This window comes from Primulina eburnea, chromosome 14, assembly GCF_022965805.1.
Source record: "Primulina eburnea isolate SZY01 chromosome 14, ASM2296580v1, whole genome shotgun sequence".
Taxonomy (NCBI): domain Eukaryota; kingdom Viridiplantae; phylum Streptophyta; class Magnoliopsida; order Lamiales; family Gesneriaceae; genus Primulina; species Primulina eburnea.
The window spans coordinates 3,112,425-3,133,827 of record NC_133114.1 but is presented as its reverse complement, the minus strand read 5'-3'; the positions used below and the strand labels follow the sequence as shown (position 1 = coordinate 3,133,827).

Genomic DNA, 21,403 nt, shown 5'->3' with positions numbered 1-21,403 from the left:
TTCCAACCTCCCAATGAAGGCCATAGCCGACCTCCCAATACATATTATCTCAACTATTGAAAAAGGGTTTGCCGACCTTCTGAGCCAAGCTCTCATAAAAACTTGAACATGCTCACTACACAGCTAGGGATGGAAATGGGCCAGGGCGGAATGCCATCCCCATCCCTATCCCCGAATTCCATCCCCACCCCCATACCCGCCCCAATCCTCGCTTTTTCGGGTTCAGGGAATCCCCAAACCCGAAACTTCGGGGATCAACTTCCTATCCCTGTTTCAAAAATATTAATATAGCAAGACGACGATGAATTCGGAAATTATTCAAACCAAAACTTATTATTATCTATTATTATTAGAGATATTAATATCAATATTAATAATAATAATAAGATTATTAATATTTTAAAAATTAATAATATTATTATATTATTAATATTAATAATTCTATTATTTTATTATTAATATTATTTTCGATGCGGGTTCGGGGATTTCGGGGATGTGGATAGTAATCTCATACCCGACCCGAATTAAATCGGGGAATTAAAAAAATCCCTGAACCCGAACCCAAACCCGAAAAAATCAAAAATCTCCATCTCTGTTTCGAGTTTCCCCGTGGGGAAAGTTCCCATCCCTATACACAGCAGACGAATTCATGCCTCAAATGAGCTCCTACTCAAATATATCAATATGTCATCCACAAAGATAAGACTCGTATAAATTTAATCTAACCTTATTAAAGATTTTGAGAATCCAGAGACCAACAGAATAATGATTCCAATAGTTTTAGAATTCTACAAAGATTGGAGTTTTAGTCGTCAAAGAACTCTATTCACATAGCGATTTTTTTCCTATAAATAGCAGGTTTTGTGATTGTTTATTTATTCATATATTCACTCATATTAACACACACAATTCTCTCTATATTTTCCTATTATTTGACTTCAACGTCGAAGAGGCTATGTCGAAACAACCTTTCGGCTTCTCTTCTAACGTTCATGTTTGTGTTTCCATATCCGAAGGTCTGACATGAGTTTCCAAAATGAGATTCGATCTCCCAAAAGGTCATTTACCCATTCAAATATTATCTCCCAATAGGCCTCGCGATTTTCATCAACTTGCATAAAAAAATGTTCGTTTTGAGCTATATCTAACCATGAAGTTAATTAATACTCGGCGGGGAAACCCTCGTAAAATCTAATATAAGCATCAATATAAAAAAAGGAAGAGATACAATGAATTCGCAATTTCACCTCATTCATACAACACATATTGAATAAATCCCTTTATAAAAAATGGATTAGGATTTGACCTATTGCTGGATGGAGAGTCGGGATGTGAACAAGGTCGGAGCTTAGAGAAGCGAGATGATCACATCAAGCCTCGACCCAACCCAATTCGGAACCGTAGAGCATCTCTTCTTCTCCGTTGACGGGGAGAGAAGACGACGATGAACAAGCTTCTTTCGCCATTTGCTCATGCTTGTCTTTTGCCATGATTTTTTTTATTTATTAAAAACTCAGAGTTAATTTAATAAAATATTATAGTTTTAACTTATTTTTGATGATGTTCCTAAATATCCTATAATTAAAATAATTGTGTTGATAATTTATAGCTGATTTGATATTGATGTTTCATATTTAGGATAATGTCTCATGTTCGATGTTAAAGATAACAAACTCCCCCCAAATAAATAAAATTTTCAATCATATGCCAGATTTGAACTTTTATAGACACGTCATGAATATTTTGGATGAATTAATTTGAAATTTCCAAAGATGTCGATTATAATTTTATTTTTAAAAAATAAAATAATAGATTAAATCTTAAACTCATATATTAGGCTGTGTGGACTTACACACACATCTATCTATATAATATTAACCATAATATTTAAAAATTAACCATCAAAAACAATTATTTATGTAACGTTAAAACATTATTTTATCTACTATATAAAGCTTTTTTGAAATTCCAATTCCAAAGAAAAGAATTTTTTTTTGAAGGTATGATTTTTTTTTAATGGCCCGGAAATATATCGTACACACATCAGTGAAATTCCCAGCATATCCTTGTACTTGTGGAGTATTTTTTGTTATCGACAAAATTAGGGTTTCTATGCCGCTCCATATAAATATTCACCCGTTTTCATTTTGTGCAAACTCTATCGAATCTGCATTGTGCATCGGCGGCTGTTGATTGAGCAAAGATGGGACACTCCAATGTCTGGAACTCTCACCCTAAAACCTATGGCCCCGGATCTCGTACCTGGTACTGAATCTTTGTTTTGATTGTTATCTGTGCTTTACCTGCCTTTTCTTAGTCATGGATGGATCGATTGTTGAAGCATCCGATTCAGGAATCGATACTAGTGTATTTTTTGGTGGAAAAACCTTATACTCGGATTATTTATGTGTGGAATTAGTATTTTTTTCATCGAAGTGGGAACTGTCCTTCACTATCGATGGGATTTATGAAAATATTTGTTTTGTGGCAACTTAAGGTGAATTGCTTACTCATTTACTCAGTTTTCGTAGCTCGAATCTAAGGTAGGTTGGTCCTGCAACGAGGGAAAGAAATTGTTATGGTCTCATAGTTAGAATCGGAAATTATTAGCAACTGAACGCACGCGTGTGTGAGGATTTGTGAGGTAGTTTTTGTATTTTCAGCCTTGGTTGCATAAATTCATTGCCTTAAATTTAGGCTGAAATCCCGAAATTTTGGGTTTTCTTGCTTGCGGAAATGAATTTCAGCTTCTGAACTTCCATAGAAATTTCAAAATTTTCCCCAAACTTCAAAGATATCCCATGAATTAATAAATAAGTTAAATTTATTCTGCTAACATTTTTAATTTGCCTTTTAGTGTACTTGTATGCCATGATGGATGATGACATGGAATCATGATAATTCTTTTGCTTAGGCCATCCACAATAACAAGGGTATTTCCATCAAATATTTGCGGGTCCCGTACTCCACATCATCAATCAAATATTTCATTAGGCCATCCACAATGGTGGATATTTGGGTAGCCATGTCATCAAAATATTTTGACTACCCAAATATCCACCATTGTGGATGCTGAATATTTGTTTTTTTCAAATACCCGATTACAAATTTGTAACCGGGTATTCCTTTTTTTTTTTAATTTAATGAAGCCAGAGCGAAAACCACGCTGGCTTCAAACACGCTATTGCACGCGCGTGTGAATGAAACCTCACGCTGCAGGTTTCTACTTTACCTTTTTTTTTGTTTTTTAATATTTTTTAATTATATTAAATTAAGATAAAAATAATTAATTAAAGTAACAGTGGGACCCATAAATATTTGAGTAATGAAATATTTGATTGATGATGTGGAGTACGGGACCCACAAATATTTGATGGAAATACCCTTGTTATTGTGGATGGCCTTACTCAAATATCCCATACTTCACAATCAAATATCACACCAACCAAATATTTATGGGTCTCACTGTTACTTTAATTAATTATTTTTATCTTAATTTAATATAATTAAAAAATATTAAAAATAAAAAAAAAAGGTAAAGTAGAAACCTGCAGCGTGATTCACGCTGCAGGTTTCATTCACATGCACGCGCGTGTTTGAAGCCAGCGTGGTTTTCACGCTGGCTTCATTAAATTAAAAAAAAAAGGAATACCCGGTTACAAATTTGTAACAGGGTATTTGAAAAAAACAAATATTCAGCATCCACAATGGTGGATATTTGGGTAGTCAAAATATTGTGATGACATGGCTACCCAAATATCCACCATTGTGGATGGCCTTACGATAGTCGATAAATAATGTGTCTTTTTCAGGATGACACACTTGTTTTCTTTTGATGGATCTTTCACTTATGATTCAGCTCTGTTTGCATATGAATGATGGAGATGAATAACAGATGCATGTGTATGAAGTGGGTTGTGCCTCAGCCCTCATGAGTTTGCAATATGAATGCATCATTTATATCAACAGTTTGTGATTTATTTCTGTCTTTGAATGATATGTTCGCAGCTATAGATTCCTCATCTTAGATGTGTTGATGAACTATCGAACGAGTTGAGCATTTTCTTTTTCTTCATCACGAGCGTTTTTCATGGACACTTTTTTTGTGAAATACAAATTCCACCCAAGTGTTTGCGTATGAATGTAATGATCCGGAGTTACTTTAATTGATGCTACCAATTATTAGTGGGTTGGATGAAAAATGAGAAAACCTGCATTGAATTTCTACTATTGTTTTAGTAAAACACGAACATGATTTGATCATGGAAGTTCATGAATTCAACTTACATTCCGGACCATGAACTTAGTTTTTTCTCATGATCCTAATGATGACTATTATTTTTATTCTGATGGATTTTCATATTCCCTTGTTTATTTTTTTTTTGGGATTGAACTTTGCACTTTGTTTTTGAAGCCGTGTGTGTGGTAACCCTCACGGGATTATTAGAAAGTACGGTTTGATGTGCTGTAGACAATGCTTCCGCAGCAATGCCAAGGAAATTGGCTTCATCAAGGTAACACCATTGCTTGTGCATCAATCACTCCTTTTGTCTTTGTATATTTCTTCATGTTCATACAACTAATTTTGTCAATGCTTCTTCATCATTTTCTTCTATAGTACCGCTGAGGCGAAGATGCTGGACAAGAAGATTACATCTTGATGGGATGGATTCAAACTCTAGTTTATGTTTGAATTTTACTTTATGAACCTTTATGTTATGTTCTCTTATGTTGAGACAAAACATCGATCTTTTGGGAACAGTATGAATGATGCCTTCATCGTTTGAGATTTTTGTGCTTTGCCGAAAGAACAATCTATATAAGTAACCGACCCTCGAAGCTTATATTGATTAAAATGTGATTTCATATTCTTTGCACTAATCAGACTTGCATGTGTCCTATTTGTTTTTTTACCTTTTTTCTCAGTTTCATGTTTTTTGAGAGAACAAAGTAGTGCATTTGGTTGTACTGATGAGACAACCAAGTAATTATTTATGGTTGAGTTTTGTTGGTGTTAGGATTTGATAAAACCATATTTTTAGTAAGAATCAAAGTCATTTGGGCTCATGGCGGTATAGAGTAGAGGTCCCAACAAAAGTCGGTCATGCATAAGAATTAAGTAATTTAGAACAATTTTTTTAGAAAATATTTGGTAAAATTGAGTGTATCATAATAAAAATAAATTATAAATATCCAATCTTAACCAAAAGACTGCATAGAATTTGCTCATGCACTAAGTAAGTGGTGGTGGTGGAAAGTTTGGACCTAGAACTTACAGTCATTGCTAGTTTGGTCGTTATTATATATGCGGAGAAAATTAAGGCGTTGAAACCTTTTTTTCCCCCTTTTCTTTTAGTGTTCCAAAGTTGGCTTCTCCATCCAAGACCAAACAGAATAATTTATATAAAATTTAATTAATTGAATGGAATTTCACGCAAATTTAATCAACAATTATCCCTTTTATTTAATTTGAAGCGACGACACTTTTACAAGGACAAAAAATCTAAGGGGAAATAATCAGACAGTATTAATTATGAAGATTTCCAAATAAAAATAAAGCTCGAACTATTGATCAAATATGTTAATTTCGATGTCTCCATAAAAGAAAAAGGAAACCTTAAAAGAACAACCTCAAAAGCTTGGTTTCATGTCCGTCACAATTATTATTTTGCTGCAATTCTTGACGATAAACAAAACTACTTTCCAACGTCGTCGTTTCGGACTCCTCGGACGGTGTCACCGGTGTGTTGTTCTCTCTCCGCCGCTTCACCCTCCCACCGGCGATCATTCTGAACGGGAAACCAGCCGTCAAACCGAGATTTAGTCCACTCGTCGTCTCTTGCATATCAAACCCTTTCCTCTTAAGCCTCGAGTTCATTTCTCGAGACCCGTACAGATCATATTCATTTCCAGCAAAACCTTCTTCAAACTCCGGCAAGGCTCGGGGAACGCCGCCCCGCAGCACCGTCTCCACCGCCGCCTGGCACACCCGCCAATTCCCAGTCCATTGTAATCCCACGGCTCCGTTCACTGGATTCACTGTCCTCCCGCAAGCTTCAAATAATAAAGACTGAAACAAATCTGCAAATGAAAACAGATGTTAAACGCACAGACTATTCTGCAGAAACTGGTCTGAAAATCTTCGTACGTACCGGGTCTTTGGGATTCTTGGACGGATGAAAGGAAGGACATGAGCCCGGCGCGGCCGAAAAACTTGGCAACGAAAACGGTGGCGTTTGCCTGAGCTTGAGGGCTCTGTATGGCTTGCAAACTTTGCCTGAGGATGCAGTTTTCGTTGCATCCCTTGCGGAGTATCCTGCAGCCATTGCAGCTCATAGTTCTCGATTCAGTAGCTTCGAAACACCAAAAATGAAAAGGGTACTCGATCGGATAATCAAATGAACTAAAATTACGTGCTCGAGTTTAATCAATGGAAGGCGGAGAGTTGAATAGGACCGGCGAGAATGAGGAGAATATATAGAGGAAGGAGTTGACCATGCATGTTATGTTGATGCAGCTAATTATCTATTGGAATAATGTATATTTTATATATTGGAATCTAAAAAATAATAATAATGATATCATAAGTATTTTGATAAAGAAATATATACAACATTTTATAAATTAGTTAAAAGTATAAGAAAGACTCGAGCAAAATTTGTTAGAGTAGATGTCTTGTAAGTGAACGGTTGTTTAACGAATTTATTGATTTAATTGTAATAAACTATTTTTATTTTAATATAATTTATATTTCATGATTTTTTTTTTTTTGCTTTACCTCTATGATCATTCTAAAAACATAGATAAAGACCTTAATTATATTTTAATATAAATAGATCATCTTTTGATCTTAAAACTCATTTGTAAACATTGTATATTTTAAATTTGTTCTTAGTCGATTCAGTCGCCTAAAAACAAAGATAAAGGGCCGTTTGAGACTGAAACTAGCATACGTGATGTAGTGTACCACGTTTCTTGACAAGTATATTATTTGAGTTATTAACTCAAAGTATATTCATAAACGTCATATGAATGATTATTATTGTATAAGCTATATGATTGTCCAAACACGTTATTTGAACATTGAATTAAAAATTTTAAAGTTTTTACTACGTTTTGGACACAAAAAAATCGATTTTTTCCAACAAAATTCTGATTATCAATAAAAATAATCATAATAATTAATATAATATATTTTACAATTTCAAGTTGGGAGAGATTTCCAAAGGTGTTGGGAGCAATAACGGACCCCGTGTTTCCGCGAAAGGGTGTATGCCCCCATATCTTTTATTTTAAAATTCTCCATAATACATTTTTTTTAAAAAAAAAAACTTTTTTTTTTTATTACAAAGCAGGTGATTAGTAAGACATATTTGCTATAACATGAGATTGATATCGCGTCCTGGAAGAGATCTATGTCACTATATCACGATAATGTTGATTTTCAAAATTCATTCTAATTCTTGACAAAAACTTGTGTGAGATGATCTCACGGGTCGTATTTTATGAGACATATATCTTATTTGAGTCATCCATAAAAAAATATTACTTTTTATTCTAAGAATATTATTTTTTATTGTGAATATCGGTAGGGTTTGCGCGTTTCACAGATAAAAATTCGTGAGACCGTCTCACAAGAGACCTACTCCTAATTCTTATTCCACACACCCACTCACATATATACACACACACACACATATATATGTGTGTATGTATATATATATTCACGTTTATGTATGTATTCTATATTCAATTGTGATTTTTTTTTCTCCAAGATTTGGAAAAAATTAATCGTATAGGAGAATTAATTAATAATTAGGTTCCACTTTGGGGAAAAGAATTTCGAGTCTATCTATTAGTTATTTCTGTGTTGACTACAGAACGTCAAATTATTGTTAATATTATCACCGCAAGATTACATGAGTAGTTGATTAAATGTGCAGATATAGAAAACATCGATATAAGGATATAATATGTGCTATAATTGGAATTGTCATTTAATTTAGGCAAAAATTTGTGTGAGACCGGATATCTTATTTGGGTCACCTATGAAAAAGTATTACTTTTTATGTTAAGAGTATTACTTTTTATTGTGAATATCGATAGAGTTGACTCGTCTCACAGATTAAGATCCGTGAGATAGTCTCACATGAGACCCACTCTTTAATTTATAGCTGAGCTAGTGAGACAATTAATTACACGATAAGTCTCGTGAGACAATCTCATAAATCAATTTGTAGAACAAATATTCTATTTGAGTCATTAATGAAAACACATTATCTTTTCACCAAAATTCTTGCTTTTTATTATAAATGTGAACAAGATTGATCTATACCACTAATAAATATCTACGAGATCGTCTCACAAAACAAAACTTAGTTTCAATATAAAAATATTTTATGGTTCATAATTCAGTTTGCCCTTTCGATGCCTCGTAGAGCCCTTTTATATGTATAATTGGGTAAATACGGCTCATGACTCATACTTACACTTGCTCATTTTATTAAAAAAAATATATGTCAAATAATTTTTTATATTTGTGGTTAATTAATAATTGGGCATATATTTATATGTATATTAGTTTGGAAGGGATGATTTCATTTGGAAAATATAAACAACAAATCAAACGTATTAGTTATGGGAAAAACTTGTGTGAAATAGTCTCACGGGTCGTATTTTGTGAGACGAATATCTTATTTGGATCATTCATGAAAAAATATTACCTTTTATGCTAAGAGTATTACTTTTTATTATGAATATCAGTAGGGTTGACACGTCTCACAGATAAAGATTCATGAGATCGTCTCATAATAGACATACTCATTAGTTATTATATTGTCAATTACATGGATATATTGGGACTTTAATTTTGTATAATGTATCGATATTTATTTTAAAATTTTGGGGGCAGATTTAGCAAAAAGTCAAGAGGAAAATGATTATTTTCAAACGTCTTTAATAAAAAATTAATATATATTTTTCAATAGAATCTGGTGAATTTTTTTTATTTTTTTTTAAACATAAAATAACGATTTTAATTTGTGGTGTCAGCCAACCAGATGAGTCCCAAGCTCGTTGGATTAGAATTGGTGTCTCCGATACTAAAAAAAATTACACATTTACAGCAAACGGGATTATCTCCTAATTAATTAATTTTCTGTTCTATTTGTCCTTAAATTAAAATTTAAATAAACAAGAAACGTTTAATATTATGTTTTGTATGCAAATATTCGTTTCACATTATTTTAAAAATATATAAACTACACGTGAACACGAGTTCAAAAATCACAAGATAAAATTAACGTTATATACGAAGATTATCTAATTAAGACTGGATTAAGAAAGATTCATTGGAATTATAGTCCAAATGGACATCTTAATCTTATCCACAATTAGATACAACTAAATGCAATTTGTTTGTATATACGTACATTCCAATATAATAGCCATGGCTGATATGTCTATAACTTTATCTGTAAAGAGTAATGTGTAGTTAAAATTTCAGAATTACATTAACAAATCTTGGCCTTTTCGGGGAGGTGTTTGTTATAATTGAATCTCGAACTCAAAACATCGTCCCGAACATAAGATATTTATGGTAAGTTATGGACCAAATCTTTGGAAACTCTGATTCCCTTGAATCTTGTTTAATTGTATTTTTTTTTTTTTCGTTTTAAAGTAAGAATAAGTGATGCATCAGGGCAATTATCATAAAATACTAGCTAGGCCTGAGGATAAGATTTTATAATTTTTAAATTGGGATGTTCGAAGCATTTTAATTTGGCCTCATGGGAAATTGTTGTCCTTCCATGGCATTGAGAGTCAAATAATGTTAAGAGATTGATGACTATAGCAAATTTAATTTGTTTAATTTTTTTGGGCAAAAACTCGTGTTATACGTCTCACAAGTTTTATGTGTTCGATATCTTTATTTATATCATTCTAGCTCCTAAAAATATTTTATGTGTTTTATAATTGAAAAAACTTAATGTATATATGTTATTGAACAATATTTTTGTAAAAAAAATTATAAAAATGTTTTTTTACTAAATAATTATCTAAGAATAGTTTTTACTGAATAGTTGAGATATGTTTTTTTACGGTTTTAGAATAATAAAGGAAGTTGTTCAAACACTTTTTAAATGTAAATTTTTTTATATGGAATTTTTGTTCGAACATATATTCATTCTTATAACAAATTTTAATACTTTTTTTTTACAAAAACATTCTATAAGAATTTGTCCAAATTTGATTTGTTATCTATGTAGTTATTATTAAACTTAAATATCTATTACATTTTGACAAGCAATTATAAGTTATAATATTTTTTGCAAAAACAACAGATACTCTACCTTATATAAACAAAAAAATATGTTAAATATAGAAATATAACATTTTTTTGGCCAAAATTACATTCGTTAACATCATACAAATATATTTATATTTTGGAAAATGTGTTAAGGTTATTAAATATTATTTAAGTTGCCATGGATTAAATGTTTTGAGACCATATAATAATATTCTCAAAACAAAATTTAATGATTCAAGTTGGATATGTGTATAATATAAATATTTCGAGATATAATATTGATTAAATGTTTCGATTTAAATATATATGTATATCATAAATATTCCAAGATAGCCTTGATTAATTTGTCTCGATTTTAATATATTTGTGTAACATAAAGATTTTCATTAATCACACTTTCAAAATACATTTTTAAATATATTACAGAGAAAACCAATTATTATATTTGTTTATGAGTAGGTCTCTTGTGAGACGATCTCGCGAATCTGTATTTGTGAGACGGGTCAACTCTATCTATATTCATAATAAAAAATAATAATTTTAACATAAAAAATAATATTTTTTCATGGATGACCCAAATAAAAGATATATTTCACAAAATACGATCTTTGAGACCGTCTCACACAAGTTTTTGCCATTGTTTATTCATATCGATGACCGTCAAGTGATGATTATATTCTCATTTACATATATTCATAGTTTTTTAACATGAATTATCGATAAAAAAAAACAATTAAAACGTAACATTTAAACTATAAAAATATAATGATTTAATAAATTTGAGTCAAACCATTATTCAACTATAATTTCACATTTGGTCCTACAAGAGACATGTATGCAATACATAAATAGATGACGAAAAACAAGACTTGAAAAAAACACCAGACATTTAGCATAACTTCACATCTGACTGCGTAGCAATGCTAATTAAATGATGTCCTTAAAATGAAATGAAGGAAAAAACATACAAAAGACCACAAAAATCAAATCTTTCACGTACTTTTCCCATCCTAAGATACAGAATGCCTCCCTTTCCTCGTCGGTGTAAACTTCGCATCGTCGTGATTGTTCGAGCCAAGACTCTCAGACGAGTCCGATCCACTATTTTCTGCCCCGTTCCCTTTTCTCGACCAAATTTTCGATAGTATTTTTTTAGAAATAAGCAAACCTTTCACCCTACTAACAGCAGTCCTGTCACTGTTACTAATCCTATGTTCTGCAATGTTTCTGTCATTTACCACTCCATTTCCCAATCTTAAAGCTGCCAGCTCTCCTCTTAAGGCTCTGAGTTCTTCTGCTGAGGCAACACCGTCCCAATCTTCATCGTTATTAGTATTAACCGATCTTGAGCTCCCGTAAGAGGCACAGTTGAGGTCTTTTATGGCTTTTGGAAGATCAGGAGTCGTGCTGCCCGATGAAGCAGCGGCCCGAACTTGCTCGAAAAAGAGGACTTGTACAACTACTCGCAAAGGGAGTCGCTCGTTTTGAACTGCATGCATGCACGCATCTGACGTGAGTCGTTTGCAGTCCATGAGCCGGCATATTCGCTTCCGATCACTTTTGGTGATACCTGGATGCTCCTGCAAAAGAAAATCAGTTGATAAACACAGATAAAAAAGATGAGAACAGAGAGCATTCAGGACGGCAGTTGTTTGACCTGATGAAAGGGGAAGATGCAATTTCTATGAACTTTTGTTCTCAGTTCATATTTTAAAATATCAAACTCAAGCCAAACATAAATATTTTAAAACCAAATTTAAGACTAAATATCATTTATGACAGCTTGGGCCTGGTTTGTGAGCTAATAATATCTACAAAGATTTTACACGTATATTCAAAATTAAACATGAATCCGAACTCCGCGTCAAGCGAAACTTGAACTAGTTCTCGACATTCAATCTTCAAATCTAGCTTTGATTTGGCTAAAAAAATTGAGATGTGCTTGAATATAACAAAAATACTCATTTTTGTTACGTTTGATTTATTCACAATCTTGTTAAGGGTAATGATAAAAATAAAATGCTATCCGTTGCTAGGTGGCATTTCTCAAAACTAACTCCATGCACAGTTGAAAGAGGGATTTTACCTTGAGATATGTATCAATGGCACGATACAGACCGTCGTGTGCCGGACGTGAGAAACTAGAGACCATTTCTGCGACGCTAATGAACGTTGGCATAGGTAGATTTGGGTCCTTTGCGATCTCTGCTAGGTAGCCGTCGACTAGCTTTGCAACCATAAGTTTCGATGCTTCAGATAAGATTCCTGGCTTTCTGATCTCATGAATTTCATTGCCATTTTCTGTTTCAGGTTCGGCATGCCGATCTTGTGTAATAAATTCTTCGAGTATTTTCTTGACAATCGATATGTCATAAATAATTGATTCTCTTTCATGGGCTCGTATCAATATATCATTAACTGAAGCCTCCTCCAATTGCTGCCCTATTCTTTTTATAAGCTCCATGCTTACAGTTTCTCCCGAGTCAACCGAGATGGCCGCTTTCAATAACTTCAGCAAGAAACTACAAGATACAGAACCTTTTTCACTGGGCAAGAGCCAAACAATGGTATCCAATACGGATCGTAAGTTGGAGACGTCATTTTGTTGAATTACACCCTTTCCGGAGGGAGGAAACTTCCGATAAGCATATGCTTTTAAAGCTTCTCCAACTACTTCATTCCATACTATTCCTTTATTTTTTATACTGACAATAACCCGTTTGAATAAATCTATTTCAAGTTCGCACAGGTCTTCGACCCACCAATCATCAGGTACCATTCTGGTTCTAACACCATTTAAGGCTAAACCATCCCCATTTTCCTCAGGATTCTTTTTCTGGTTATTATACGTGTAGGAAAAGTCCACCTTGGAAACATCAAGTGATGCCTTTGAAGCAACCGCATCTATGCAATGGCTCGTTAACTTCAATTCCTCCGAAATCGGAAGCAGTGATTTTGTGGTTTGAAGAACGATAATTGAGTCCTTCCAGCTTCTATAGATGCTGGATGTAAGAAAAATATCGACCTTGTATATGAGGTTACCTTTGTCTATGGTCTCGTGCATTTCGAGAAACTCGGCTGCACATCGTGCTGCGACAACGTTGTAAGCATTTAGAGTAACAGTCATTCCATAACAGAACTTGGCACATATTTCAAAAGCACTTGATCCACCCGGAATATCTTGTATGTGCACTTCATCTCCATTTCCTTCACTGGCTGACGAAACTAACTTCTGTAAGCGTCCACTTTTTGAGACAAGGGGGAACTGCAGAATAAAAATAAAAGCAAGTTAAAGTTGATATTGCAAACAAAGGGGTTTGGATTGATCTACAGAAAATGGGTGTTAAAGAAATGGTAAGATGGCCATTACCTTGTGTAAATAGAACTTTGTGTCACCTACATGAACAACAATATCTGTTGCCAACTCCGTGGCCACGTATCTGCGGATGAAATTCTATCAGTCACTTTTGAGCAGTAAATATACGAGGGGATCAGATCTCGTTGATTAGTTCAGGAGAAACAAAACAATCAGTACATATAAACTATCAAAACATATAAACCAAGGTGGATCGTCGTCAGAAATATTGACACCAGGACTGGTAAGTTTCCCAACCGACAAATGAAGAAGAGCAATGTTTCAACATAAAATCAAAAAAAGAGATCAAATTTTCCGGTACTACTTCATGAAAAACTAATCAGGCCAGGATGTATAGGGGAAGAATCATTAGTCCGCATAAGCACTCTCTTCGGAAACATTACTTCAACAGAAAATAATGACTTCACATCTAGTGGAAAACCATATGCAAACTCGAGAAAATTTAAAATTGCGACGACAGCAGGGGCGGTGAACCAAACAGTGAGCAAGGTACGAATGCCCCCTCAACCGATCAAAATTTTAGTTTTTATACATTATATCTCTAATTTTTTCAAGCTCCATCCCCCCAAAATGCCTGACACTGCCTCCCTCTCACTGCCTTTCCCCCCACCCGCATTCTTGGATCCACAATTAGTACAGACAATCTCCTTGTAAAAAGGAAAAACAAATTAAACAATGCATTACACATACGGGGGTGCAAAGGTGTGTCTATCTGAAACCATAAAGAAAAGGACATTAAACAACAAATTTATAGAAAATTTAGGCAAGAAGTTGAAGCGAATCAATTCAGAATCAGTCAAAACAATTGCTAACATTACTCAGTTTAAAATGGTTTAAAAAATCACCTTATGCCGTTCCCATCAGTCTGAAAGGAATCAGGTTTTGATCCAAGCTTCATAAACTTCATCTTGCCAACTCAAAGAGTTGTCTCTCTTCAAAAATATGCTTCAACTCTACTCATCTGAACACTACATATTCACTACCCTGAATCAACCTTCAATCTCTCTGTTGTCCCAGATCAAGAAACTTGTCCTGGAAACAGCAAAAATAGGCGAATGGGGTCTGAGTGTGGAACCAAATGCCTGAAAATTTAACAACCAATTTCTTGAACTTCAAGAGGACAGTAATGGGATCTCAGAGTAGTGGAAATCTTCTACGTTAGCCTAGTTCGACCGAATCTTGACAGCAACCAACATAAAGATCAACTCGCATAGAAAGAATATAATATGGGGATTACAATGATTCCTTTTGAGGTTTTAAAGAAATAATTCCACTTGAATGGGAAGAGAGCCTAAGAAGAGGTTGTTCCCTTGGTTGGTGGCAAAGTCCATGGACTCCGGGCTTACCTAGTCAGCCATGGAGACATTGCCAACTTATTTTCGTACTAAATTATTCTTCAAAAATTTTAGGGATCTGCTACCAGCTCCAGGCAGACTCGAGAATTTAGTTTAGGGGGTCGATTTTGTGCATTTTAGGGGTTGTAGAATTTGATGTTTCTCCTGAAAAACTTGCAGATAAAAATAGAATTTTTCTGGACAACTGTCCCCCCTACTCGTTCACCGCTGAATCTACTCCACCACCTCCTCTGTTTTTTAATCTTTCTTTCTCACTCTACCATCTTTCTTTATTATACATTATCTATTTCTTTATTCGTGTTCTTTTACGCTGAACATGTTACCTAAAGATTCATTCCACCACAAAAAAGGTCCCCATTACCCTTAAAAGTTTCAAGTCCCTAACTTTCTACAAAAAAATCATTAGTACATAAATAATATTCAACATTTTTGCAGCTTGTGACTAAAAAGAACATAAAAGAAAAACAGCGCCTCGGTATCAACCAAAAAAACCACAAAATAATAGACAACAAGAATCACTACTGGTAGTTTGGCCAAGGCTGTAAAAGTAAATGAGAAGATCGCGCAATATACATGTTCCTGAATTGCAAGACTTATAGTGCAAGCTCATTAAAGAACAGTCAAACAAAGAGACCAACAAAATCTGAGGAACACAAAGGAATCATTTCATGGAAACCACTAGCAATCTGTGGACTGATTAAAATAAGAACACTAACCCATTTGCATACATGTGCTGCACAAACCATTTAAAAGCAAAGCAACTAAAATGGGAAAAAAAATGAAATTTTCACTCAAGATCTTACCAGTCACCACGGCTTGCAGAATTACAAGAAACCCACCTCAAATACACACAGACCAACTCAAAAAATGTGGGGGAAATATCAAAGTTTATTTCTTACAGAATCATGCAACACCCAAAACTAGAACAAAAAAATATTAAACCCCGCATGCATAGTTATAAACTATATGCAGAGAGAGGATGAACTTACACCAGTACCAACAAATAGAGAAATAAAAAAAGGGAATTACTGTCTAACACACTGCAAAACAAAACACTCGCTCAAATTCTCTGTTCTCACCTGTTTATCTAGAACAAGCAATACCACGTTTTCCTTCCAAGATTCTTCCTTTTCCTTCTCCACACCAAAAACTTGGATTAAAGTGAAAAAAACGCTTCGAATCTTGGAATCTTTCAACGAGAACTAGTGGAATAATGACTAGAATATGTTCTCCTGTCTTTCTCTAGAAGATTTTTTGGCTGGAGATTTCACAACAAAGTGGGGCAAAACCCTTTTTCTCTTGAGCTCCGCGTACTTAGAAAAGGAAATTGTTTTTAATCAGTTGGTTGATATCAAGACAAGATTATTTGCTACGTGAAGCACGCTTCGCTGACACGCAGCTTTCTTGCTCCCTCTCTTCTTTAAAGTTGAGTAATGAATTGGTCCGTTACCTCCCCTCTCTTTTAATGAACTGTGGAAGTTCGCAAAAGCAATTATGGTGAAAATGAAAACTTAACGTGAATAAATAAAAAAGATTCGGTACTCAAATCCAATCCGATCTTGTAGTTTATGTCCAAAGTTCGCAAAAGCAACTAAGGTGAAAACGAGAGCTTAAAGTTAATAAACAAAAAAGATTCGGTGCACAAATCCAGTCATATCTTGTAGTTTATGTGATTTGTAGTTCATCTAATACCAAACTTTTATATTTTAAGTTAAATTTCGAGTTCGAAACTCAACAAACGACATGTTTTATAATTGTCACGTTTCATGTAATTTGAAATACGTACTTTGAGCTAAACTTTATATAAATTTTTAAACTCAACAATTTGAGAACTATAAGCCTGAAAGAAAATTCGAGCCAATTTGAGTTCGGATATGTTTCCCAGTCAAAAATACATTTATAAACTCCAATGGAAATCAATTTGTATATAGGCAAAAATTTGTGTGAGACGGTCTCACAGGTCGTATTTTGTGATACATCTCTTATTTTGATCATCCGTAGAGTTGATCTGTCTCGCAGATAAAGATTCGGTAGAGTTGACCTGTCTCGCAGATAAAGATTCGTAAAACCGTCCCACAAAAGACTAGTCTTTACATATATTAATCGATACAATTAATATATTTTAAAGAAGATAACTAGATTTGAATGGGTGACAATCATATTATATATATATATAGGCCAGCACAAGTTGCGCCGGATAAATTAAAAGTTCCAATATATAGTATTATTTCTACTTCAGAATCTGTACAGTTAGTGGCATTTCTTCAGAAATAATTCGTCATATTTTTGTCCTAATATCATTCTTATTTTTAAACAGTGGGAACATCCATGCAAAATACTGTTGATTATAATCATGCATTTTTCTAAATAAAAAATATTGGATTAATTGGATTTTCACTCAAGTTAGTCAACGGATTCATCTTCATCCACATGCTGTTGAAAATTATTAATTATTAAGAGAAATTAATTTTTGAAACAAATATAATATTTGATATGATTCATTAAAATATATGAATTTTTATATCAAAATTATTACTTTTATTTTAAATATAAATCAAGTCAATCATTTTATAAATATATATATGTAAAACCCTCAAAAACAAAGACATGAAAAGGTCATTCAGTAATATTTTAAAAATAGATAAATAATATTATAAAACTTGTCTGTAAATATGTCCCAAAAACTGTCCAACTTTGACCCACCACATGCTGACACTTCCATGCAATCCAGACATTTTTTCCCCCGAAAATAGGTGACGATTGAAATATTATTTGCATCTTTTATTAATTTTTTTTAGCAAAAGATAATTCAAGATTTGATATTTGGATAATGACGTGGTTTAAAAGATGAACTGTGCTATTATTAATATTAAAAAACACACATATATATATATATGTATATAATTTTTGTGAAAACGACATATTATATATATTATTCATAATAAAGATAATATGATAATTATTTACATGAAGCAGTATGATAGTGATTGGAAACTATACAAAATATTGTTGCACCCAAGTTCTTTATCTAGTTGTCACATACAATTTCTTCCTATCGATACATTGTAGGATCGATTGTTTATCGTTTTATTAAAAACTATAATTGATGTTAATGATACAACTCAAATCTTTTTAACCGCACAACAGTTCAAGCATCACGGTTCAATCACTTTAACAAACTAGGACGATTATTGCATCTAACAATCTATCTCCCAATAATTGTACTCTTTGCAATCAATGAGAATCGAATATGTGACATTGAATATGATACTAATTGTAGGATCGAGCGTTGTCGCTTTACCAAAAGCTATAGCTGGTGGTAATGGTGCAACTCAAATCTTTTGAACCGCACAACAGCTCAAGCACTACAGTTCGATCGTTCTACCAAACCGAGACAATTATTGCACCCAGCATACACGTTATATTATATTTAAAAAAATAACGGGTACTAAAAGTATTATACAACAAATTTTAAATCGAAAACAAAAAGTTGAGAACATGACATAACCGATAGAGTATTCTAAAATTAATGTTTGATTAGTACAATTTCAAATATTTGAATGACATATAATCGTTTGTAGCTTTTTATAAAATTTTAGGATCAAACATTTGTAACTAACCAAAAATTATAGTTGATATATGGTAAAGATGTGACTCAAATTTTTTAAATAACTGATTTAAGCATTATGTTTCGATTGCTCTACACATCATAGAAATTTTTTATGTCCGATATAAAACAAAATACATTCGAACGGATATCGACTTATCGACACATACACTTAAATCCATATATTATTAAACACCAAGTTAAGACTTAGGTACACATGATGATATCAATTTAAAATAATAAGATACGTTGGTTGGATAAATTCTTACAAGTTTAGGTAGGAATTTGAATTCAATACGAACCTTTGTTGGTCACTGGATACTCGATAAATTTGAATAGCCATCCCATCACAATTTGTTTTATTTGCAAATTATACCCCTAAAAATTGAAATTGGCATCTACTCCCCCCTACATTTGTGCACAAACTGCCCCAAAACTTGTGGCAAATGCAGTTTTAGCCTAAAAATAAAATTAAAAAAATTAGTTTTCTTGAATTTATAGCTCAATAATTGTGCTAATTTATAGCGTTGAAGACTGCAAAATTTAAATTCATAGGGACAAATAAATTCACATGGCTACACAGTGGATAGGTATTTATGGGCAAAGTGTACGTCGAAATTCGAAATTTATTAATTTTTTTTAATTTAAACTTAGATTTCTGAAACCATTATATATAAAATTATTCATAATGGGTACATAGCACATTTTCGCTAATTTTCGTAATATTTCAATGAAATTTTTTATATATATATATTTATGTGAGACGCTCTCGCGAATCTTTATCTGTGAGACGAGTCAACTCAACTGATATTCACAATAAAAAGTAATACTTTTAGCATAAAAAATAGTATTTTTTTATTGATGATCTAAATAAGAGATCTATCTCACAAAATACGATCCGTGAGACCGTCTCACAGAAGTTTTTGCCAAAATTCATCATAAAACATATTTAAAAGATAAAATACAATTTTATTTTTAAAAAATTATTGAGTTAGATTGTCTTGTAAGAGAGACAAGAAAATAAATAGGACTCGAGATTTGAAATCTTTTTATTCTAATTTAGAATTTGAGATTCGAAACAATAAACCAAAAAATAAAATATTTTTTTTTGTTTTTATTTCACTTTTTTTTTTTCATTTCTATTTTAATATTCTGTTAAATAAAAAAATCGAGGGGGTGGGGTAGTACCCCCACTAACCCATGAATTTTTAAAATTTTCTTGGGTATCTTTGATTTTATGGAAGTAGACTATGTGGTTTTCCCTGCAGCCACATATTTCACATGATTAATTACGTTAATTAGCATTAAAAAATGTCTTAAATCACCACTTAAACACTGTGCCACGTGTCAAAATAGCAAACTACGGTCGATTTCAACAGGGAGAATTTGATTCCATTTAACTGTCGGTTCAGATATCGTTTTCAATCCCTAAAAAAATTGATTTATGTATTTTTTTAATAAATTTATATAATCATTTCCCTTTTTTTATAGATGTTGTAAACACTCTTTTAATAATTTGATATGGGTAAAAAAAAAATTTAATTCCAATAGTCTGGCTTTGATATAAATTAGAAAAAGAAAATTAAAATATTCATGTGTATGAAATGTTAAAACTAAGGGTGAGAAAAAATATCGAATTTTCGTTATATCGAGATTATTGTACAGAAAAATCGTCGAATTTACCGAATTTTTCGGTATACCGAAAATTTCTGTAGTACGGCAACAATACCGAATTTTTCGGTACAGTAACGATATACAATTTGAAAATTTCGGTATATACCGGAATACCGAAATACCGAAAAAATATACAAAAATTTCAAAATATATAATATTTTAAAACAATAAATTTTTAAAATTTTTAAAATATAAGGTTTTTTTCGGTATAAAACCGTATATACCGATATTGTACCGAAATCTCGGTATACCATACAATTTCGGTATACTAGTTACATGCATCAAAAATTTCGATACGATATTGGTATGAATTTTTTTATACCGTAATTTTTGATACGATATATGATTTTCGATACGATAAGATACAGTACAACACCCCTAGTTAAAACATTGTAAGAAAGTAATGTGTATCCTTAAATTTCTTCCTATAACTCAGAGTCCAGTTTCTCCGTTAAGATTTTTTATATGATCTATACTCACTACATACGTTTATATGAATGTCGATGAAGTGACGTTCAATTATTAGATATCAAAATTATCAGTTAAAATATATAAGGAATAGGGTTCAGAAGGCATTAATGAAAAAGGCTAGTTAGACTTTGAGCTGTGCAACAGCCTACTCTGATGGTCAGCTGCAGCAATTAATTTTAAAAAAAAAAATTAGAAAAAAAGAAAGGAAAAAAATCATAATATTTGCTTGTACCTCAATCAATCGTAGCCAACTGCCTCGTAAATTGTTATTTGTTTTAATATAAAATCGAGCCTTGATTGTTGTATGCCTCTCCCAAACAAACCTTGATCAACTCGTATATGAAAAAGGGCATAAAAAATTATTTTACATATTTGAGACATCGTTTTCCAACGTTATCTTATAACCCTTTTATGGAATTGGACAATGGGAGGAGGGGGACTGAGTCTCATGTGAGATCGTCTCACGAATTTTAATCGTGTGACAGGTCAACCTTATCTATATTCACAATAAAAAATAATACTCTTAACATAAAAAATAAACTTTTTCATTGATGATCCAAATAAGAGATCAGTCACACAAATACAACCCATGAGACCGTTTCACACAAGTT

The 21,403-nt window shown here is 32.7% G+C and overlaps 3 protein-coding genes across 7 annotated transcripts; 1 reads left to right on the top strand and 2 right to left on the bottom strand.

The window, feature by feature from the left end:
* The first annotated feature begins 2,095 nt into the window (after positions 1-2,095).
* On the top strand, positions 2,096-4,793 carry LOC140812951 (small ribosomal subunit protein uS14z/uS14y/uS14x). Its single transcript, XM_073171331.1, has 3 exons — positions 2,096-2,265; positions 4,415-4,514; positions 4,619-4,793. The coding sequence occupies exons 1-3, from the start codon at positions 2,204-2,206 to the stop codon at positions 4,625-4,627; spliced, it is 171 nt and encodes a 56-aa protein (XP_073027432.1). The 5' UTR covers positions 2,096-2,203; the 3' UTR covers positions 4,628-4,793.
* A 674-nt stretch (positions 4,794-5,467) lies between these two features.
* LOC140812608 (LOB domain-containing protein 37-like) lies at positions 5,468-6,487 on the bottom strand. The gene is made up of 2 exons (XM_073170918.1): positions 6,153-6,487; positions 5,468-6,081 (listed from the first exon to the last, which is right to left on the bottom strand). The coding sequence occupies exons 1-2, from the start codon at positions 6,334-6,336 to the stop codon at positions 5,618-5,620; spliced, it is 648 nt and encodes a 215-aa protein (XP_073027019.1). The 5' UTR covers positions 6,337-6,487; the 3' UTR covers positions 5,468-5,617.
* A 4,555-nt stretch (positions 6,488-11,042) lies between these two features.
* On the bottom strand, positions 11,043-16,525 carry LOC140811779 (phototropic-responsive NPH3 family protein NPY2-like). Of its 5 annotated transcripts, none has more exons than XM_073169847.1 (5): positions 16,120-16,525; positions 14,531-14,767; positions 13,680-13,749; positions 12,396-13,574; positions 11,043-11,889 (listed from the first exon to the last, which is right to left on the bottom strand). In XM_073169847.1, the coding sequence occupies exons 2-5, from the start codon at positions 14,590-14,592 to the stop codon at positions 11,320-11,322; spliced, it is 1,881 nt and encodes a 626-aa protein (XP_073025948.1). In that variant the 5' UTR covers positions 14,593-14,767; positions 16,120-16,525; the 3' UTR covers positions 11,043-11,319. The 5 variants fall into 5 exon arrangements, with proteins under 5 accessions (XP_073025948.1, XP_073025947.1, XP_073025949.1 ...); XM_073169846.1 differs by having other exon boundaries at positions 14,531-14,717; XM_073169848.1 differs by lacking the exon at positions 16,120-16,525 and adding an exon at positions 16,030-16,068 and having other exon boundaries at positions 14,531-14,717.
* Positions 16,526-21,403: the final 4,878 nt, after the last annotated feature.

Excerpts from the sequence above, each read along its gene's own strand:
- LOC140812951 (XM_073171331.1), top strand. The coding sequence starts at position 2,204 with ATGGGACACTCCAATGTCTGGAACTCTCACCCTAAAACCTATGGCCCC. Across the intron at positions 2,266-4,414 it reads GGCCCCGGATCTCGTACCTG|CCGTGTGTGTGGTAACCCTC; the intron begins GTACTGAATCTT and ends TTGTTTTTGAAG.
- LOC140812608 (XM_073170918.1), bottom strand. The coding sequence starts at position 6,336 with ATGAGCTGCAATGGCTGCAGGATACTCCGCAAGGGATGCAACGAAAAC. Across the intron at positions 6,082-6,152 it reads CCAAGAATCCCAAAGACCCG|ATTTGTTTCAGTCTTTATTA; the intron begins GTACGTACGAAG and ends TTTCATTTGCAG.
- LOC140811779 (XM_073169847.1), bottom strand. The coding sequence starts at position 14,592 with ATGAAGTTTATGAAGCTTGGATCAAAACCTGATTCCTTTCAGACTGAT. Across the intron at positions 13,750-14,530 it reads ACTGATGGGAACGGCATAAG|ATACGTGGCCACGGAGTTGG; the intron begins GTGATTTTTTAA and ends TTTCATCCGCAG. Across the intron at positions 11,890-12,395 it reads CCATTGATACATATCTCAAG|GAGCATCCAGGTATCACCAA; the intron begins GTAAAATCCCTC and ends TTTCTTTTGCAG.